The sequence below is a fragment of the Hipposideros armiger genome, unplaced genomic scaffold, assembly GCF_001890085.2.
Source record: "Hipposideros armiger isolate ML-2016 unplaced genomic scaffold, ASM189008v1 scaffold_63, whole genome shotgun sequence".
Taxonomy (NCBI): domain Eukaryota; kingdom Metazoa; phylum Chordata; class Mammalia; order Chiroptera; family Hipposideridae; genus Hipposideros; species Hipposideros armiger.
The window spans coordinates 680,532-701,004 of record NW_017731413.1 but is presented as its reverse complement, the minus strand read 5'-3'; the positions used below and the strand labels follow the sequence as shown (position 1 = coordinate 701,004).

The 20,473-nt window shown below is 36.8% G+C and overlaps 1 protein-coding gene across 1 annotated transcript in view; it reads right to left on the bottom strand.

Moving 5' to 3' along the window:
• BLTP3B (bridge-like lipid transfer protein family member 3B) overlaps nt 1-20,422 on the bottom strand; it is a 90,372-nt gene extending 69,950 nt beyond the window's left edge. The window contains exon 1 of the mRNA XM_019641734.1: nt 20,129-20,422. Coding sequence (XP_019497279.1) covers nt 20,129-20,172 — 44 coding nt within the window. The 5' untranslated portion in view covers nt 20,173-20,422. The remainder of the gene's footprint in view (nt 1-20,128) is intronic.
• Between the last annotated feature and the right edge of the window lie 51 nt (nt 20,423-20,473).

Here is a 20,473-nt window from a genome sequence, read left to right as displayed (position 1 = left end):
CCCCTCTGCCAATTCCCCAATAAAAATCTTTAAAAAAAAAAAGTACTGTAACCATACTCAAGGAGAAGATAGGAAGAAGGACAGACAGGGGCAGATGGACAAAGACTAACCCGAGTAACTCATGAACACATGTGACTGTATATCCTTAGTGTTGGGCAGGGTGGGGTGTGTGTGTGCATGTGGGGGGGCAGTTAGTGGAGACGCCAGGCAACATGTTGACTGGGTATGCACAAGAATGCTCATCTCAGTGATATTTACAAAGGGAAAAAAGTGAAAGCAGTTAAATGCCCAAAAGGGAGTAATCCCTTTAATTATGATACATTGTGCCATGTACATATCAAACAATCTATTTTTCCAATCATATAAGTAAATGTTTATATTATAGTGTCTGGTGAAAATTCAAGGTTCAAAATTAGACAATGTGATTTCAATTATGTAAAAAATGCGTTATAAAATCTCAAATATACCTATAGTTGGTGAGATTTTAGATTTATTTCTTCATCTTTATACATTTCTGTATGTTTAAGTGTATGTGGAGCATATATCACTTTTATGAAAACAAAAGTTCAACAGAAACCCCAAAAAGACAGCTTTGGCGAGAGTAAAAGTGAAAGATGGATTAAAACATAAGTCATTCACAAGAAATGCTAGCCTCAAATTATTTTATACCAAAGGGATAACATCCACAAACAGCTTGGGCCTTTAAAGTCAGACAAACAGGCTTGAATTCTAGTTTAGCTACTTATGTGACACCGCTCTGCCTCAATTTGTTCATCTGTAAAATGGGGAAAATAATATCACTCAAAAGATTTTGGTGAGGATTAAAGATAATATATGAGTATAAAGCACCTGGTACAAAACAGATATTAAGAGTTCTCTTTCTCCTTGCTTCTTTCTATTTAGATTAAATTATGAACACACTGATTATAGTTTTAACTGGAACAATATCAAAAGCTCATGCTTATTCAAACAGGATTTTTAAATGGTTGAGCTATGGAGCTAACACATTAATATGACTAATATATTAAAATATTTTAAATAGAAAACTAAAGATATATTGGTAACTGTCATATCCACAGCTATCAAAAACTGGTGTCTTATATTGAGTGGCAGTGCATATATCAAATTATTTATCTTCTATTATTCATATGTTAGACTTTAATTTATAAATATTTCAGTTTGCACAAATGTTTCACAAATTATTTATTAGTATAATATGCTTCTTCCAAAAACAGAAACAAGAGAATGGTTCTCCAGCCACATTTGCTGAAATTTAATTGATGTAGGAAGAGCAGACTTTCATTAAGGGAAGAACACTCACAAAAGAGCATTAAGTCATGGAAGAGCTATGTGCCTACCTATGCTTTTTCCAAGTGTTGCTGCAGGCTCTTTGGACTAAATTGCCATTCTGAGTCCCCAGATAACTGTATTACTCTTCTAAATGTTATAATTGAGAAGGGTTATAATACTGGGCCTGATCCTAATAAATTGTTACCTGAAATAAACCATTTTGGCTCTCTAAAGAATCATTAGAAGCTCTAAAAAGTTGTACAAATACTTTAAAGCTGAACTTCAAAAAAAAAAAAAAAGGTAGACATCTAGGTCAATGAATTAAACTCTGAATAATTATTTATTTGGTGGAGATGGGAGGGTGGGGAGAATGGAGACATGAAATCTATATAAAACCAAAAGTAGATTTGTTAACATACTCACAACAAAGATAAAAGAGAAAGCTGATTGACCTGAATATGTCGAAGTTATAACAACTGCACAGAAGTAACAGCACATAATAAAGATAAAAATGGCACAACTCTTACTGATACTTTTCATTTTTTAAATTCAGAACACACATTGTTTCATTACTATGTACATTATGGCATGCAAAGAGGTTTATATTAAAATAAACACGTTCTTTATTCTAACATTACTATCATATAATAAAATAAATTTTAATGTGAATGTATGTATTTTGTTGGTTAACCTCATATTTTTAACAATGCAACAATTTTAAAACATACTTATAACATGAAAACAGGCTTCCATTTTATTCAAAATCTTCTTTAATTACACATAATACATGAAAATAAGTTTACTAGTTTTTTTCAGTATTAACAAAAATAGCTAACTAAAGAATAAAATTTCCAGGCAAATTGGTTTAATTTGTATTATACATTTTATAATCAATGCATAATTATTTTTGCAATGAGAAATATAGAAAAAAATACATCATGACTTTTCCGACAACCCAATAGATAATATTTTCTCAAATAACAGTTATAATTAGAAATAATCATTCCTATTATATATTTCTTGCTGTAGCATGAACAACTAGATTTTACAGAAAATTTAACAATGCATGTTAAATTGTTTAATTAAAAAACTTAAAGTAGCATGCTTAATCTGAAGTTCTGGATGGACTTCAAGGGGTACAAGATATTTTATCATATTTATCATATCAAAGCGGGTTTGGAAACATCAAAGAAGCTAAGAACTATTGTCCTAAAGAAATGGGATTAATTTTTACCATCCGGAAAACACATTATTTCAACAACGTAATTTGATTTTTATTAGTTATTTAATTAAATTAACTTTAATTAAATTAAGCGAACACCTCTTAGGATGGTTGCCTACCAGTGATTTCCCCTTCAGAGAAAGGCTATAAACATAGGGAGAGGTGTAAATCTAAGACATTTTAATATGCTTCCTTGGTTACAGCTGATTGATTTAGACAAGGCATCTAGGCTGCTTAATCAGACTCATTCCTTTGAAATCTGATACTAAAGCACTACCTTTGGATCAAGCTAATAAGTAATAAAGGAGTATAACAGAGACAAACACAGATCCAAATTTTAGAACTTAAAAGTACCATAAGGGCCGGCCGAGTGGCTCAGTTGGTTAAGAGCTTGCTCAAGGGTTTGAGCTCTGAGCAACAGCGGTTCGAGTCCAGCCCGAGCTGAGCTGCCGCTGAGCTGCCAACAGGTGGCAGGATGGCTCAGCTAAAATATAAAAAATAAAAATAAAAAGTACCATAAAGATTTTTCCCCCATCATGTTCCATTCTACCCAGTTGGGCCCTACTCAAATACCCTTGAAATGAATTAGTAATTGAAAGCGCTAGCTAGTATCCCAAGACTGTGTGCCCCCATAAGGATTAAATTCTCATTGCCTATGAAGAGATATTACACGAACCAATGTCTTTGTATAAGCAAATTTAACAGCTTCTGCTTGATTTTATTCAAAACAATATTTCTAGACGAGAAAAGCACCTTAAGACCGCATGTTAAAGTTGTATAAGAGAGGATGTTCTTGGAGAGATGGAGAGACTTTCCAAAATCTGATAGGCTGCCAAGTCCTTTGGCTAGGAACATTAAGTTATTAATTTTCAAATAATTACATCCTTTCACAGTCCATGGGCTTCATCATGCAGTCAGAAAAATCTCTCCAATCTAAACTAAGAGATGAGACTTTTCTTATGAAATTCATATTCCTCATTTTTCTCTCTTACCCTACACCATTTTTTTGGCCAAGTTGTATCTCCTTTAATTTGCCCCCCACCTGAAAGTTAGCTGTTTCTTGCCCTAATTTATGCCTCGCTATCTTCAGGCTTAAAAGTGAATTCGTTATTTTCAAAATTTTTTATATGAGTAAGATCAAGAAATTTATGTTACAATTTATATTACAATCTAATACACATACACACACACATGACAAAAATTTCATGAAGCAATAGTTTAATACAGTCTGATATTTTCTATTTTATTTCATTCTTTTACAATGGTAATCAAACCTACTACACTCATTTCACAAGGCAAGCTATGACCCACTGTTTAATAAACAATATATAAAAGGTACAATACATAGTGACCAGGTATTTATTCCAGGAATGAAGATTGGTTGATTTAACATTCAAAAATCAACTAATGTAATTCACCATATTAAAAGTAAAATCACATGATGATCTCAATAAAGGTATAAAAAAGCATTTGACAAGTCAACAACATGCATGGAAAAATAACTCTCAACAAACTAGAAACAGAAGAGAACTTCCCCAAATTACAAAGGACATCTATGAAAATCCTACAGCTAAAATCATACTTAATAATGAAAGACTAAAATGCTATTTTCCTAAGACAAGGACAAGGCAAAAATATCTGCTCTTACCACTTCTATTCAACATTGTATTGGAGGCTCCCGCCAACACAATAAGGCAAGAAAAATAAATAAAAGCATCCAGTTTACAAAAGAAGTAAAACTGTCTTTTTTCCCAAACATGATTATGAAGAAAACCCTACAGAATCTTAAAAAAAAACAACTACTAAAAGTAATAAATGAGTTTAGCAGGTTACAGGGTATAAGACCAATATAAAAAATAAAATCAAGTAACACAGGAACCAAATGAAAGAGCTCCCAACAGCCAAAGCTGGAATAATTTGAACAATAAAATATTATTGGATTATAACCCAAGTATAAAAGAAATATACACAAGTCTACCCAGATAAAAACACATGATTGAATAAATAAGTAACTGGGAGAGAACATATAAATCTCACATACAGAAAAGTTCCAAATTACTTATGTAGATATTCCAGCCTCAGGGAATAACTCCTCACTCCCTGTGGGCTGTACACAGTACTTCCTTCCAAAGAAAAACTTTACAGTGGAGAACCTCACAGACACTACATTAGCCAGGTGATCAACAAAGGTCAACATCAACAACAAACAGTTAAGATACGTTGATACTAGGTACCCTTAATGTGACACAATAAAAATGGAACTTTATCTCTGTGGTCTTCTCGTGAAAAACGCATGCCCATTCTAATCATGAAAAAACATTAGACAAATCCTGATTGAGAGACACTTAAAATATCTGGCCAATATTACTCAAAACTCTCAAGGCCATCCAAAACAAGGAAAGTCTGAGAAACTGTCAAAGCCAGGAAGAGCCTAAAAAGACCTGATGACTAAATATGATGTGGTATTCGTAATGGGATCCCGGAACAGAAAAAGGACACTAGGTAAAAAATTAAGGCAATATGAATAAAGTATGGGCTATAGTTAATAATAATTTATAAATAGTGGTTCACAAGTGTGACAAATGTACCATATTAATAATAGGGGAGATGGGATATAGGGTATGTGAAAACTCTCTTTACAACTTTTCTATAAATCTAAAATTATTCTAAATAAAAATCTTACTTAAAAACATCATTGAGCTGCATATGGTAGGATTATCCATTTTGTTAAATACAAATTTCACTCAATAAAAAGTTAGTGCAATAAAAATATCAATTGTGTTTGTATATTTCTAGCAACAAACAATTGGAAACTAAAATTTAAAAGTACCTTTAGCATAACAAGTATGAAATTTTTAGGGATAAAACTGACAAAAGGTGTGCAAAACCTATATACTGAAAATTACAAAATGTTACTGAAATTAAAGAAGACATAAATAAGTAGAGAAATAAAACACACGTAGATCAGTCTTATACCCAATGTCCTTTTTGTTAAGATGTCGAATATCCCCAAATAGATTTATATATATAAATCCCAGCAAACACCCAGAAGGCTTTTGGTAGAAATGACAATCTAAAATTTATATGAAAATGCAAAAGACTTAGAATGTCAAAATAACTTCAAAAAAAAAAATAAACAAGAGTTGGAGGCCTTGTATCACCAATTTTAAGGCTTATCAAAAAGCTACTGTCATCAAGACAATCTGATAATTGGTGTAAGACAAACAAATGATCAATGGAACAAATACAGTCCTGAAATAGGCCCAAATTTATAGTCAGCTGATTCTCAACAAAGGTGCAAAAGCAATTTAATGAGAAAAAGATAATATTTCAATAAATTGTGTTGGAACAATTGCATAGCCATATGCAAAAAAAATAATAAACCTTAACAATCACTTCACACTATAAACAAAAAATTAACTCTAGGGCCGGCTGAATGGCACGTTGGTTAAGGGCTGGCTTGGGATGCCAGAGGGCCCCGGTTTGGATCCCACATATGAGGGCCAGTGACACTGCCCTCTACAGCTAAGATGCTGAACAACAACAGTTCAACCTGGAGCTGGGTTGCCATGAGTCCACAGCGACAGTGTACGCTGCAGCCCCTGTTGAAGTGGGTTGCCATGGGCTACTGCGTGTAGCCAGCAACCAGTGTGAGTGGCCAGCAGCCAGCGTGAGCAGCCGTCCAGAAGCCGGCGACTGATCTGCCTCACCTGGGAAGAGCGCAATGATGGTGCCAACTTGGGTCAGTGAAGCAACGTCCTCCACAACTAGATTGAAGAACAAAAGGACAGCAACTTGTCTGTTCCCCTTCCCCCAATTCCCCAGTGCTGTTACCATCCCCCAATTCCCCAATTTAAAAAAAAAAAAATTAACTCTAAATGGATCACAGACTGAACTCTAAAAACTGAAACCATAAAATTTCTGTAAGAAATAATAGAAAATCTTGGATATGTTGAGCTTGGCAAAGATTTAACACAAGAAAAAAATGCACAAATCATAAAAGAAAAAATCAATAAATTATACTTTATCAAAATTAAAAATTATGCCCATCAAAAGATACTGTTACTAAAGGACAAGCCACAGACTGGGAAAAATACTTATAAAACATGTTTGAAAAAGGACTTGTATCTACACAATATAAAGAATTCTTACAACTCAAAAATAAGATAATCCATTAAAATAGGCAAAAGATTTAAACAGAACTTCAAAACAAAAAGACATACAGATGGTAGATAAGCACATGAAGGATGTAGATCACCAGTCAATAAGGAGCTGCAAATTAAAGACCACCATAAGCTCCCACTAAAATGGGTAAAATTAAAAAGACTGACCATACTGAGTATTGGTGAAGCTATGAAGCAACTGGAAGTCTCATATTACTGGCTGGGAGAATATAAAATGTACACTTTGCAGCCACTTTTAAGACTCTGGAAAGCTGTTTAGCAGTTTCTTAAAAAGTTACATATGTACCCACATATAACCCAATCATTCCACTAGGTCTTTACCCACAAGAAATGAAAAGCTTATGTCCTCACAAAGACTTATACACAAATGCTCCTAACAGCTTTATTTGTAATAACCAAACAACCCAAATGACTATCAACAAGTGAATAGATCAACAAGTTGTGGCATATCCACAATGGAATAACAACGATAACCGAGAATGCATAAAACCAAAATATATTAATTGTAAAATAATTATGCTGAGTGAAAGAGCCAGAAAAAAAAGAAAACTCCCCAGCATACTTCGTCAGTTTGGCTCAAATGAACTCATTAAAAAAAAAAAAAAAGAATGGACTAGTTAACTCAATAAAATACAAAGGAATAAGAATTTTTAAGATATTTGAACCATGGCTTTTTGAAAACTACACCCTTGCATTTGTCATCTAAAGATATGAGAAATAACTTTAAGCCAAGTAGAAAAATATGAGTAGAGCCACAGGATGCCCTCATACTAGCAAAGAGTATCAGATAATTTCAGAATTTTAGCGCCTAAAAAGTTCCTCCAATCCAAAATCTTCATTTTACATTAGAGAATGTGAAGCCCAGAGGGGTTAAGTCAACTGCTCAAGGTCACACTAAGGCAAAGCTAAACTATAACAATTTTAGCTTAAAAGGTATTTTAGGATCAATTACCACTCCATTATCATATTGATCAATTATCAATTCAACAGTACTTACTGAACATTTACTAGGCATTACAGGAGTATATGGCAATTCTTACCCTCAAGGAGCTCTCAATGTCATTTTGTGAGGCTTATTAAATATTTAAGGCATAAATGTTGTTTTCTAAATGAAACCTACAGTCTTAATGGAACAAGAATCAAGAAAGGTATGCATCTTTTTAATTTTCTTTTTTTTTTGAGCATTCTCAATTTACAGTTTGTTTGACTTGGTTACTTTTGCAATAAGCATGTAAAGAAAAATCAACCAATCTTGTCTAACCAGTTTTTCCACAAAAACATTTAAAGAATGAAAGAGGTCGCAAATTGGCAGCCTGTGAGCTATACTTTACCCACATATGTTTTCTCGGACCTGCTGTGTTTTAAAAAACCTAATGCTGCTAACATTTAAAACAGGTGGATCTTACATTGAAACCTGGGTTTCTGAATTTTGTTGAAACACTGGAAGAGGTGACACAACTATGCATACATCCTTCATGGCAAGAACGTGAGCACTGATTAGGCTCTTGGGTAACTTAGATAAATAAGACATAATTATTGATTTCAAAGACCACAGTTTATCATTCGACACAAGCACATGGCCAAATCATTGCAGTACATTAGGGTCTTACCATGTGCCAGGCAATGTGTGACAATAAAAATGAGAGTAGGATAAAAGGGAGGCACAAGGGAAGAGGTGATCAATTCTGTAAAAAATAATGCTGCTGCAGGAAGGCTTCATGGAGGAGGCAGCACTTGGGATGTTTCTAAGAGTAAGTTTTTGCCAGATAAAATAGGGGAGAGGAGGACACAGCAGAGCAGAAGCATGTTCAAGATTACATGATCACATACAGTAGGCAAAGATGGAGTGTACGGCATCGGGTAGTTTGGAAAATGATAAGCCTTGAAAGACGGACTGAAGCCAGGTAATGAAGGATTCTTGTTATCCCATGTCAAGAAATGTGGGTTTCCATTATGCGAAGTGAAATAAGTCAGTCGGAGAAAGACAAATACCATATGATCTCACTTATATGTGGAATCTAAAGAACTGAATGAATGAGCAAAGTAAACAGAAATGGTCTCAAAGATATAGAGGAACTACTGATGGTTGCTAGTTGGGAGGGGGTGGGGATGAGAGAGAAGGGGAAGGGATTAGACAGCATAAATACGTAACTACAATATTGCCACAGGGATACGAAAGACAGTTTGGGGAATATAATTAATAATGTTGTAAATATTTTGCAGGGTGTCAGATGGTCACAAGTCTTGTTAGGGAGACCACTTCATAGATGGGGTAGAGGCTTGATCACCACACTGTACACCTGAAGCTGATGTTGTATAATATTGTATGTCAACTATAATTGAATATATATATATATATATATATATAGTCACGGGGTGTGGAGTATAGTGTGGGAGTGGAATCAAAGGAATTGTAATAGATATGTATGATATGGGCGGGGTGGCTTGGGGGAGGGGTGTTGTCACTTTGTGAGGGGTGAAAAGTATAACTATTGCACTGTTTTGTACACCTAAAACTATTAAAAAAAAAAAAAGGGTTTCATCCTACATGTTAGTATTATTCCCACAGTGCCACTAAAAAGACTGCTTATGATTCAAGCCCTATGGGAGAAGAAAAACGGAAAAGATATGACAGCTGACCCCCTTAATCACTGACTCAACTGGAGGAGCTCTACTTTTGTCTATTTTATGCAATGAAGTTCTATTTTAATACTTCTTTGGACAAAAAACTCTGCTGTTATAAACAAACTTTTCTTTAAAAGCTTAAATATGAGCCATTAAAAGATCTTTACCAAGAAATTAAATGATAAGATTATCATTTTGGAAAGCTCTCTCTGGTAACAGTGCCAAGGATGGAAAACAGTATGAGACCAGAAGGAAATGAGAATTAGCTGCAACAGCTGACACAAGAAATTATGAGTTAAATCTGGGTAGTGACAACAGAGATCTTCGAATCTTATTGGTATCTACTCCATGCCAAGTAGTCTGCTATGTGCTAGGTTCAGGAGAAAAAAGATAAATTCAAGAGTTATTTAAACAAAAAGGAATCATAATTGGTTAAAACGAGAAGGTAAAGAAAAAGGAATTAAGTTTAGTAGGTGACTTGAATAAACACATAGATAGCTGTGTGACAATAAAAACAGAATAAAATCCGACACCTCATCTTCCACAGGCTAAGCACAAATCACGTCAAAAAAAGACATGCTAAGAAGGTGCAATCTAGAAAAAGCAAAGGGTTACAGTTATGACTGGACTCAGGAGCAAAGGTCCCAGAGGATTTGCTAGAGGTATATACAAAATCAGAGCCATCCTCGAATGCCATTATAAACAACAAAAGACCTTAACTATCCGTATCCTGGAGAGAATCTCAATGGTTTCACGAATGGTCTACTTGAGGTTAAAGCTTGGCATCTTTCCCTTAGCAATTCTGGTAGAGATCCAGATACCCAAGTGACAGTATGGAATCAAGGCAGACAAGAATACTGAAAAACAATACTTACATCATCATACCTATACAATTGCTAGCTATATTAATATATGGCCAGCCTGTTTATCAACTATCGCATTACTCCTAGGGTAAGTATGTAATGAGTTGCACAATTCCATGGTTAGTCTTGAATGACTTCTTACTAAACTTTTAGCGTACGTTCAAAGTATTTATGTGGATACATTTTCCAAGCATTAGAAGTGTTCAATAATACATGTTTCTAGGTTTTTCATCGAGTTCTAAGTTGAAAGACATTCAATGCCATTTCTACAAGAATCTGGTTTTACAATGTAAGTACTTTCCCTGATGACGAATTTTAGAAAGGGGAAGGGGAGAGGAGAAGAATAGGGTGGGGAGCCTACATTCTTTAAAATAAACTCTGAAGTCCTTCAGTGAGAGAACCGATCAAAACATCCTCTTTATGAAGAGGGCCTTCAAACCTCATTAATACATAAGGCTATGAAGTCTTACCCATTAAAAAGTAGATCAAATGTTAATTACTATTTCTAAATAGCTGATTCCAAGTTACAAAATTGTCTTTTGGCAACATCAGGAAGAGCTGGTTTTAAGTATACATGCATTGCCAAATCTTATATATTAGAAAAGACATTCTAAGAGAGGAATTACACGAGCCTGAAGCTACACAGTTAAAAAACAAAAATGAAATTGGTATCTGACTAAAACTATAAGAATTAGAAATGATTCTCTAAGCATCTTTATGGGGACATAAAAGTGCTTGCATTTATAGGAAGAAAACAAATGATGGGGAATAGAAGTATTACCTGAGGGCAGGAAATTTCAGACAAAAGGTCCCTAATTCCTGGTGCAAGCAAGTAGTCAGTTGCCAGGGTTTCTTAGACTCCTCTGGTGCTCATTTGGGTGATTATGAAATTCACAGCGCACCAATCTCCACCACAGCCAGCAGGGATCGCTGCAGGGAATGGGTACACAGGGGACACAGAAGGGAGCAAGTTTAAGGGAAGGAAGAGGAAAGGAATGATAGGATAAAAATATTTAGCTATGAATCACTTTTTAAAAATACAGTTGTACTTCACACTGGATTAGCTAAAGGCAAACTGCTTAAATTCTAAGATAAATTAGCCATTTATGATTTCCTCATTCTCTCTACCACTGGGATTACTACTGATCTATTAAATTAATATGTATTTAAAAATTTTTATATTAAAATGCTAATTAACAAAAATGAGATCGCTATATTTGTACCAAAGTTATACAAAAGCTGAACTGTATAATTCAATATCAAATGAAACCAATTAGGACAGGCACTCTAAAAGTTAAACAATCTACAATACAAATACAAACTGTCAATTTAACTGCCAAAAGGCCCAGTTACAACTAAAATCCTCATTTCCCTTCACAGAGAATACCAGAGTCAAGTTACCTATGAAAAGCAACCTACAGACCAAAGAGAGGTCCAGTAATAAGCTATATCTGTATTCTCAAGTGTAAACTTGAGAACTATAGTATTTATCAGGAAAAGGGTTTTCATCTAAATTTTTTGGATATGAGTCAACTTTAGAAACCAGCCAAAAATGGATTCAGGGCAACCAATGTATGCCCTATGTATTCTGTGAAGGTTAATGTAATACATTTATTTCTCCAGTCAGTTATAATAAAAATGTTTCTGAACAACTACTGTATACCAGAGCACTGCGGCAGAGGCTAAAGATACAAGCATAGAACTTCCAGGGTGATTCAGCCCTTAAAGAGATGATACTCGACACAACTAACAAATACGAAACTTTTCTGTGATAAGACAAACACTGTAGTTTAACACCTAAAGGAGTTTAAGATGAAGATGAGCCGTGAAGACTAGCCTAGTAAAAGTTGCCTGTAGAAGATGTGCAAGTAAAATGAAGCCTGAGAGGATGCCCTGTAAGGGATGCAGACCAAGTGACTGCAGGAAATAAAACAAAAGATGGGGGGAAGAAGGGTGGGAGGAGAAGTAGAGAATCGCAGCCAAATTTGGAGGACCTAAATTACCCTAAACTTCTCTAAATATTTGCATTAAATATTCCCTTGGTATGCATGCTGTAGTCAGAGAAAACAGATTTAATACTATCCATTTTCTATCACTAAGCTGTTGTTCATGTGCTTTGAATTCATTATTTCAAAGGTCTCTCAGGGCCTCTGAGACTTAGACTACTCCTGTCTCATTGTCTCTCCTTCTGTTAAAGTTGCATATGGTACTTTATGCCTCTCTCATAAAACTTATATTCTAACTTGAATTCTACTTACATCTACCATATTGTTTCTGGAAGACATTCCTGGCACTTAATTTTACTTATATATCTTAGAAAGCCTTTTTAAAGTATTGGCAGAAGAAAGTAAATGAATGACTTATCAATGAAGATAACCATACTTACAATATGCCTTAAAGAAAAATATTACATATTACGGATGCCCCTTTTTATAATACATTTCATTTACTATATAAAGCATCACAGAAGAAAAATTTAGAACAGAAACTCAATTTAATATCTAAAAACATAGTTTTACCAAATTTTAAAATCTCTGAATTTTCTGGTATTATTAAGTTTATCCCTAAATATTAATTCCTAACAATAAAACTACAAAAGGTAGCAGCAGCAAAAAGAAGCCCAAGATCCCTCTCTGAATAGTGTTTTGGGGTAGAAAAAGAGTATATATACATATAGCTAAAGTTATGTCTTAAAGGATAGAAGAATGCGATAGCAATTCAAAATTTGTACACATTATTTTGTCTGGAGAAGTCTCAAAATAAGTCAGTGAATTATAAGACAGATCAATAGAAAGTCTAAGTCTGCATATTTCACTCATGGAAATAGTCATTAAGACTTCGTGTAACTTAATAGTCAATCTGAGCTTCAGTCACTAATACCAACTGATTAAATACCAATATTTAATAGAAATATCAAATTACTCATCATAAGTAGTATAATATGCAGAATTTAAAACATGTATAACTGGTAAGAGATCAACTTATTAAGGAAAATGTTTAGACCGGAACCTGCAGTATTAAGACAAAGTTTAATATTGCAAAAAGTAATATTGCAAAAAAAATGATGCAAATAAAAAGAAATGGATGGAGAAATTACGTTTCCACAACTTCAAAGAACTGCTCTGAGTCAAAAGATCCCCAAGTAATAAAAGAATCCCCTAAAGGATGCTGCAGCAGGATGGTGAAACACCATAAGAGTAAGAAGGGAAATGTTGAAAACTGAGTAAAAGAAAACCAAGCCATTAAGTGGAAACAGCAACCTGAGCAGGCAGCACAGAAAAATCAAATTAAAAGGTGCTGGATCAGTGACTTAACCACTTAACACTACCGTCAAACCTTAACCTTGGGCAAGTGACAAATCTCAATGTTTTAATAATTGCCTGTTCATGGACAGGAACAAATCCCTACAGATTGTAGGATGGTGACACTACAACATCCAATGGACCAAGCATCCAACCCCTTTTTCACCTAAAGTTTTCAAACCAATCTCCTGAAAGTAACTTATGCAAGAATCAATATCTGGTATATTTGGAAACTGATGTGAAAAGAATGGGCACCTGCTTGATTTCAGATGCTTCTCACTAGTGAACTTAATATCATCCAAAAAAAAAAAATCCACCCCCTAATATTCAACTCAATTCACTCTAGTGTAATTAAGTATTGCATAAACCAAAGGATAACCACATAGAAACCACTGACATTGTTGTTGCCACACTAAAGCATGTAGTCTAAATTAGTTCACAAGTAAAAGGGATCTCCATGGTATCTAACAGGCATCCAAATTAATGTCTCCAAAACCAAACTCTCCATTTTCTTCCATAAGCCTGCTCCTCGCGCAGTCTTCTCCAACTTTATAGTGAACACCAACTCCACCTCGCCAGTTGTTTATGTCAAAACTTTGGAGTCATCCATTACTGCTCTTTCTGTCTCAATCACATTTTTTCTATCAGCAAATCCTGTGGCTCTGCCTTCAAAATACATCTAAAACCTGATGATATCTTAACAACCCACTGCCTGACCCAGGTCCAAGCCAGTATCTTTCTCACCTGAATAGTTAACACTGTTAATTGGGCTCCTGTTTCTGCCCTCGCCTTCCTATTCTTTCTTTCCCTCATGGCTGCAGGGTGATCCTTGGCTCCACGCCTTCCAGTGGATTCCAATCTCAGGTAAAAGCCAAGTCATTACAAGGCCCCACAGATCTGGCCTTTGATCTCATCTTCCTCTACTCACTTCACTCCTCACTCCACTTAACCTGTATCAGTGGCCCAAATATATTTCAAAAATAATAAGCAAGCTTCCACTTCTGGATCGATGCATTTGCTTCCAACAGCTCTCGTTCAGATCTCTTCTCCAAGATCGCCTTCTCAAGTAGGCTTCTGGGATTGAAAATTGCAAAGCCCATCCATCCCTACCACCTTGCACTTCCTATTCCCTTTCCCTGTTATTTTTTTTCAGTAGCATTTACCACAAACTAATACAATGTACTTCACTTATTTAGTTTTTTACTATCAGCCTCCTATGCTTAAAATGTAAACTCCACCAAGGGTAGGGATTTTGTCAGCACTATGGACCAGTACCTGGTACAAAGTAGTACTCAGTAAATATTTGTTTAATAAATGACTAGTATATCTAATGTCAAAATCAACATTATTGGAGATTATTTTTTACAGAATCTTGTCAATTTAAGTAACCAAAAGTTACTTTTAAAAATCCCCAATTTTATAAAAGTAAATTTATTCATAATCCTAAAAGGTAGCATTTAACTCCATTTTTTCCCAGTTGCCTAATCCAAGTAAAACAAATCTCACAAATTGCAATGGCAGTATAGCTCTAGAAATAGGTTACATTTCGTGATCCTACTCCTGCTTCTTATGCCAGAATGGGAGTCACTGAAGTTTCCCAAGAGCTGAGACCATATCTTACCCATCTTTGCATCTCTAATGCCAAGTGCTCAAGACCTGGTATACATAAACTCAAAACTTATTGATTGAGCTTTACCATGAAAGTGAAGATATAATTAGTCTATCGATAACTGTATAAAGTTATCATTTGAGAAAATCATTTCCGACAATCTAATCTATGTTGTACTTCCTTTTCAGAATGTACAGTTACAGGAATGATTATAGACCTAGCAGTATTTATTTCCAATAACATGCACCTTAACTTAAGCAATTCACTTCCATGGGCCTATCTGAGATTTTGTCCTAAATTAGGCCTACTCTACCACTAAAATATTCAACTTTAATGTGACACTTTCAGACAAAACCTCCAATCCTTCCAGTTCTCTTATTTGTTTTTCTCAACTGCTCTTCCACCTAGATACAATTTCTAATACTTGGACGGTTCTTAGGCAACCTAAACCATCCCATCAATACATTGTGAGGCAGTCTAAACTCATCTCTTTGCCATTCAGTCACAAGATCCTGCAAGTGCTCAACCATTCCTAATTTCCTTAACAAGTATTCCAAACATTCAGTAATCTCCTCAGACCACCCTCACTTTCTATATGTTCCTCCCCCTAGTTTAGGGAACATGACTTGTTAAGACAGTCAAGTAATTTCTCCTTGGAGCTAGTTGGATCCAGTCCCTTTCCAAGTCTGCTTTTCTAACTTCCCATAAATTCTGTGGGACACTAATATCCTTCCAATACATTACTTTTCTAATTAAGTTAATCACAGCCCCTCTATAGACTCTATACCCACCCCAGACAATTGCTCCTGAACCCTGGACTTCAAAAATAAAACCGATAACCAGGCATCTTTAGGGATCATGTCCTTCTTTTGTCTGGAATTCTTTATTAGCGGTCAGTCACCTCCTGGAATGTTGTTCAATTTCCCTAACATAGCAAATGAGGCCGTCTGAAATCTAATTTAGTTCAGTGCCTATTAAAGACACCAAATGGAGCAAGCCTGACTCAAACTACTAGTTCTCCCAATAACCACATCTGCTGTCTGTATAATCCTTTGCCAGTGCCAATTGATCCATGGATAAATAGAACTGGGCCAAACAGGTTCTCTCTCCCAGGACTCTGAAACTTGACAGGAAAGATCACAGATTGAGAGTTCTGAATGACCGGACAGCACCTAATAGCAGTGGTTCTCAACCAACAGCGATTTTGCCCCTAAGGGTACATTTAGCAACGTCTGAAGACCCTTTTCTTTGTCAAGACTGTGGGAGTGCTATGGATCTCCAGTGGGTGGAGATCAGAGATGCTGCTAAACATCCTACAAGGTACAGAGCAGCCCTTCACAACAAAGAATCATCTTGTCCAAAACGTCAATAGTGCTGAGGTCCAAGGATTCTTCCAAGAGGTTCTAGGAATTGGCTAGTTTCTGCCCTTCCTCTGATTCTGTGACCCATCTGAACAGCTTTCTGTTACATTCACCTTTTTACCTAAGTTAAACAGAACAGGTTTTGTTGTTTACAGACAAAATAACCTTAACTAGCACAGTAACCCTAGTTCAGTCATCTGACACATATGTGTACACTTTAAACCAGTTTCTCAACCTCAATTATTACCATTTGGACCAAACCTTTGTTGTGGGGGACTGTGCTGTGCATTGTAGAATGGTTAGCAGCTTCCCTGGCCTCTACCCACTCGATGCCAGCACCCATAGCCCACTCCCCACCCCCAAGTTGTGACAATCAGAAATGTCTCCAGACATTGCCAGATTTCCCCGGAAGGGCAAAATCACCCCTGGTTGAGAACCACTGCTTTAAACTGTACAAGGACTTCACTCAGGTGCGGTGTATGTCTGTCCTGCCAACTTCCACTCCCCAGTAAACCTTGTGCCATTATAGTATCCTTGAGCCAAAGAGAAAGAGAGGAGGGGAAGAGGAAGCATCTGTATCTGATTCTTCCCTACCCCTGTGCAGGCCCTGACTTAAATACACCCCATCTTCCAGCTTTCACGTCTTCGCCTTTGCTCAAGCACGCATGCACACACACTCAACAACAGATAATGAATGAGGCCTTGAGCTGAAAGAGAGCCCCTGCTCTTATTTTCTTTCTTATACTTATTTCTTATAACTTTTCTTTAGAACTTTCCATTCCCTTGTGAAAAAATACTCTTAGGAAAGCCTCCAAAGCACATTCTGTACCAGTTACCCTATGAAAGATCAGGGTAATTTCTCCTTCAAAGACTTCCTGTTTCATTTCTCTTAAAATTAACAACTCTACCCCACCCCACCACTTACACAAATGTGCACACACTCTCCCTCCCTCCCTATTACGTTCTGATTAGCTCCAAGTACACAAACTCATTTTATTAACAATGCAAGAGTTGCTTGGAATACAAACTAAACAACAATTAGGCAGGGAATAAGTATATAGATTTACAGGTCTCACATATAGTTCAGCATTTACTCAAAGCATTTGTTAATTTCTTAAGAACAATTCCTCGTTCATACTTTTCTAATATACCACTTTCTCAAGCACCTATATCCAGGCAACACTGGCTTTAATCTTACAGTTTTACCATACTCCAGTCTCAAGGCTCAGAGTAAACGTTAAACGTTCTCTTCCTCCTGTTGTTTCCTAGACAGCCTTCTCCTTTGCTGGAAGATCCCCTATATACTCAGAAATGATCACTTTCCTAGTTCTTCCTTTCCAGGACACCAAAAGCACATTTACTCAATGATTCAATTACCCATTGTTTCCTAACACCACAGGTAAAATGTGATAATATTGGTGGCATACAGTCTTGCCTCAGTTAAAAAAAATAGCAGTATGAGGGAGAGTCTGTTGATTGATGCCATGCATCCATTCATTAAAAAAGTAGTTGTTAGTGTACATTATGCTAGTCAAAACAAAAATCCCTACCATCATGGGGTTTACATTTAAGTGGAGAAAAAAGACAAATGGCAAACAACTATATATTGTGACAGATGAGGATGAATGTTATGAGAAAAGTGTGGTCAGTCAGGTAAGGCCTCCTTTGAGAAGGTGCCATGGTTGCATTCACTGGCCACAGGAAATGTCTATTACAGGAAGGTAATGTGTTCTAAATATTTCCTGTTAAACTGTATTAAATTATATTCCAGATGATTACGTCAATATGGTGATTGTAATTTCATTACTGGAAAATTTGTAAAGTTAATCTTGACCAACATAATTTCAAAAGTTCATCCCTATTTGAATAACTACATTTATCACAACACCCACCTTGTTTCATCTACTGTCATCCTTTAGATTTATAAATAATACCATAAAGATAAAAGCAAAAGCAGGGTTAATATATTAATCAAGAACATGAATTTGACATTCTTCAAGTCACGTGAGTTGTTTTGAAATATGAAATAACTAAATACTTAAGTGTTTCAAACAGTCATGTCTAAAAAAATCCTCATTACTATTTACAACACAGATATTAGAAACCATACAGATTAAAAAATAATCCTAAGGACTCAATTCTGAATATATGGAGTTGTTTATTTCGTCAAGTAAGCCATTACCTTGCCTATTAATTTTTGAGTCCTTCTCAACTGTTCTACAAGAGAATCTCTAATGCCCTAAGACACCCGTTGATGGAATTAACTTTCCTCCCATGCATCTACAATAGACTGCAGCTAACTAGCTGCAGTGAGAAAATAGACATTCAAATCATTTTCTGTAGGTCTGAATATTCTGGGGAACTGAGTAGGAGAAAGGCTAGAGGATATCTGGTAAGTCAGATCTTACTTAAATAATAAATTAAAAATAAAGATAAAACCTTCTTCCAAAGTAGTTATTCATATGGACCATATGTACAATTAAAAAAACAACTTTCCAATTAGTGATACTAAGAAATGTATATTCATAAATGCCGCTATGATTTGTTACTTTGAAAAAAACTTATGTCTTATTCAGTGTTATAGGTGAGGAAAATATTTGCTGAATCACAGAACTATTGATTTTGCTCCCCAATATATAACCTGTGGTATACAACGATCTGCAGAAACAAGAATTGTCTTTACTATACAAGGATATCATTATACCCAAGCCTTTTCCTAAAATGAGTTAAAAAGTAATCATTAACTCACAAATAACAGAGAAAAGGGTCATAACCAAGCGCTTTGGTTACATTGTTAACAACTTGGAAACAAGATCCTACATTTAGCCTGTGTGTTGAGACAAATATGGAGAAGCCAGGAGCAACAAACTGCCAGCTTTACTGAGTCATGTTTCTGACTAAAACCGCATTATGAAATGGAAAGAATGACAACTCTAGGGTTTATCACCAAAGATGTTGACTCCCTGAAATTACGGGTCTCAGATTTAAAAAGGCAAAAAAACCCCAAACAAAACTGTTTTCTAAGAATGACACGGAGCTTAAACGACTCAAGAAAAGAAATTGCCAGAGCTGGGAACTCTGATTTATTTACCTAAAACAAATCTTAACTGTGCAAACAGGCACACCCTCTAAAGCATCAGAGCGGGAACAGCACGGTGGGGTGAATTCAGAACAATAACAAGGTTAACATTTCACTGAGAAGACAAGCCTCAGCCCTAGGAGTCCACACTGCGCCAGACGCCCTCGGGTAACGGGAACCGCTCCGCTCCGAGTGGAGGCGAGCACCGAGCTCGGGTACATCCTACCACGTAACCCAGGCACCTGGGTGACGACGGGCCATCCCCAGCCTCCGCGCAGCGCCGCTCAAGAGGGGTTCCCGGGACGACCCCGATCGCTGCGTCGGGGGGCGATCTGAACCTGCCGTCTCCCCCGGCCGCCCTCCACGCTCCCCCACGAGCAGGCCGGGGGAGAAGCCGTCCAGGAGCTGACTCGTGAGGCCAACCACAGGCGGGAGATCTGGGAACGCGACCCCTGCCCTGACTGGAGCAGGGAATCCAAGGGTCGCCTCCCGCACGGCTGACAAGCTCCGCCGTCTCGGAGGCTGCACGCTGCCTCCGGTGCCGACTACGGCGGAGGTGGACTGGCGCCCCCACGCCCGAGGCTGTCACTGACCTGGAGAGATGTTTCAGGATCTGTTTTTTGATGAGCCCAGCCATGGTGTCGGGGCGGGAGGCACCGCGCTCTCTCTCCGTTCCTCACTAACTCCTCTCTTTGGGGCCGTCTCCTCTTTGTCCGGGTTAACCGGGCCGGAGGAGAGGCGCCCGAGCGCTCACGTCCAGGAGAGACCCGAGGCCCCAGCCGAGGCCACATGCGCCGCCGCTGCCGCCGAGGATCCGGAACATCTCGCTCAGGCAGCCACAACCACCGCCTGCGCCATCTTGACTGCAGCATCACCTAAGAGACCTGGGGGAGGGCGGGAGCTTTACGGCCTGGAGGCGGGGCGAGCTCAGGGTGGGG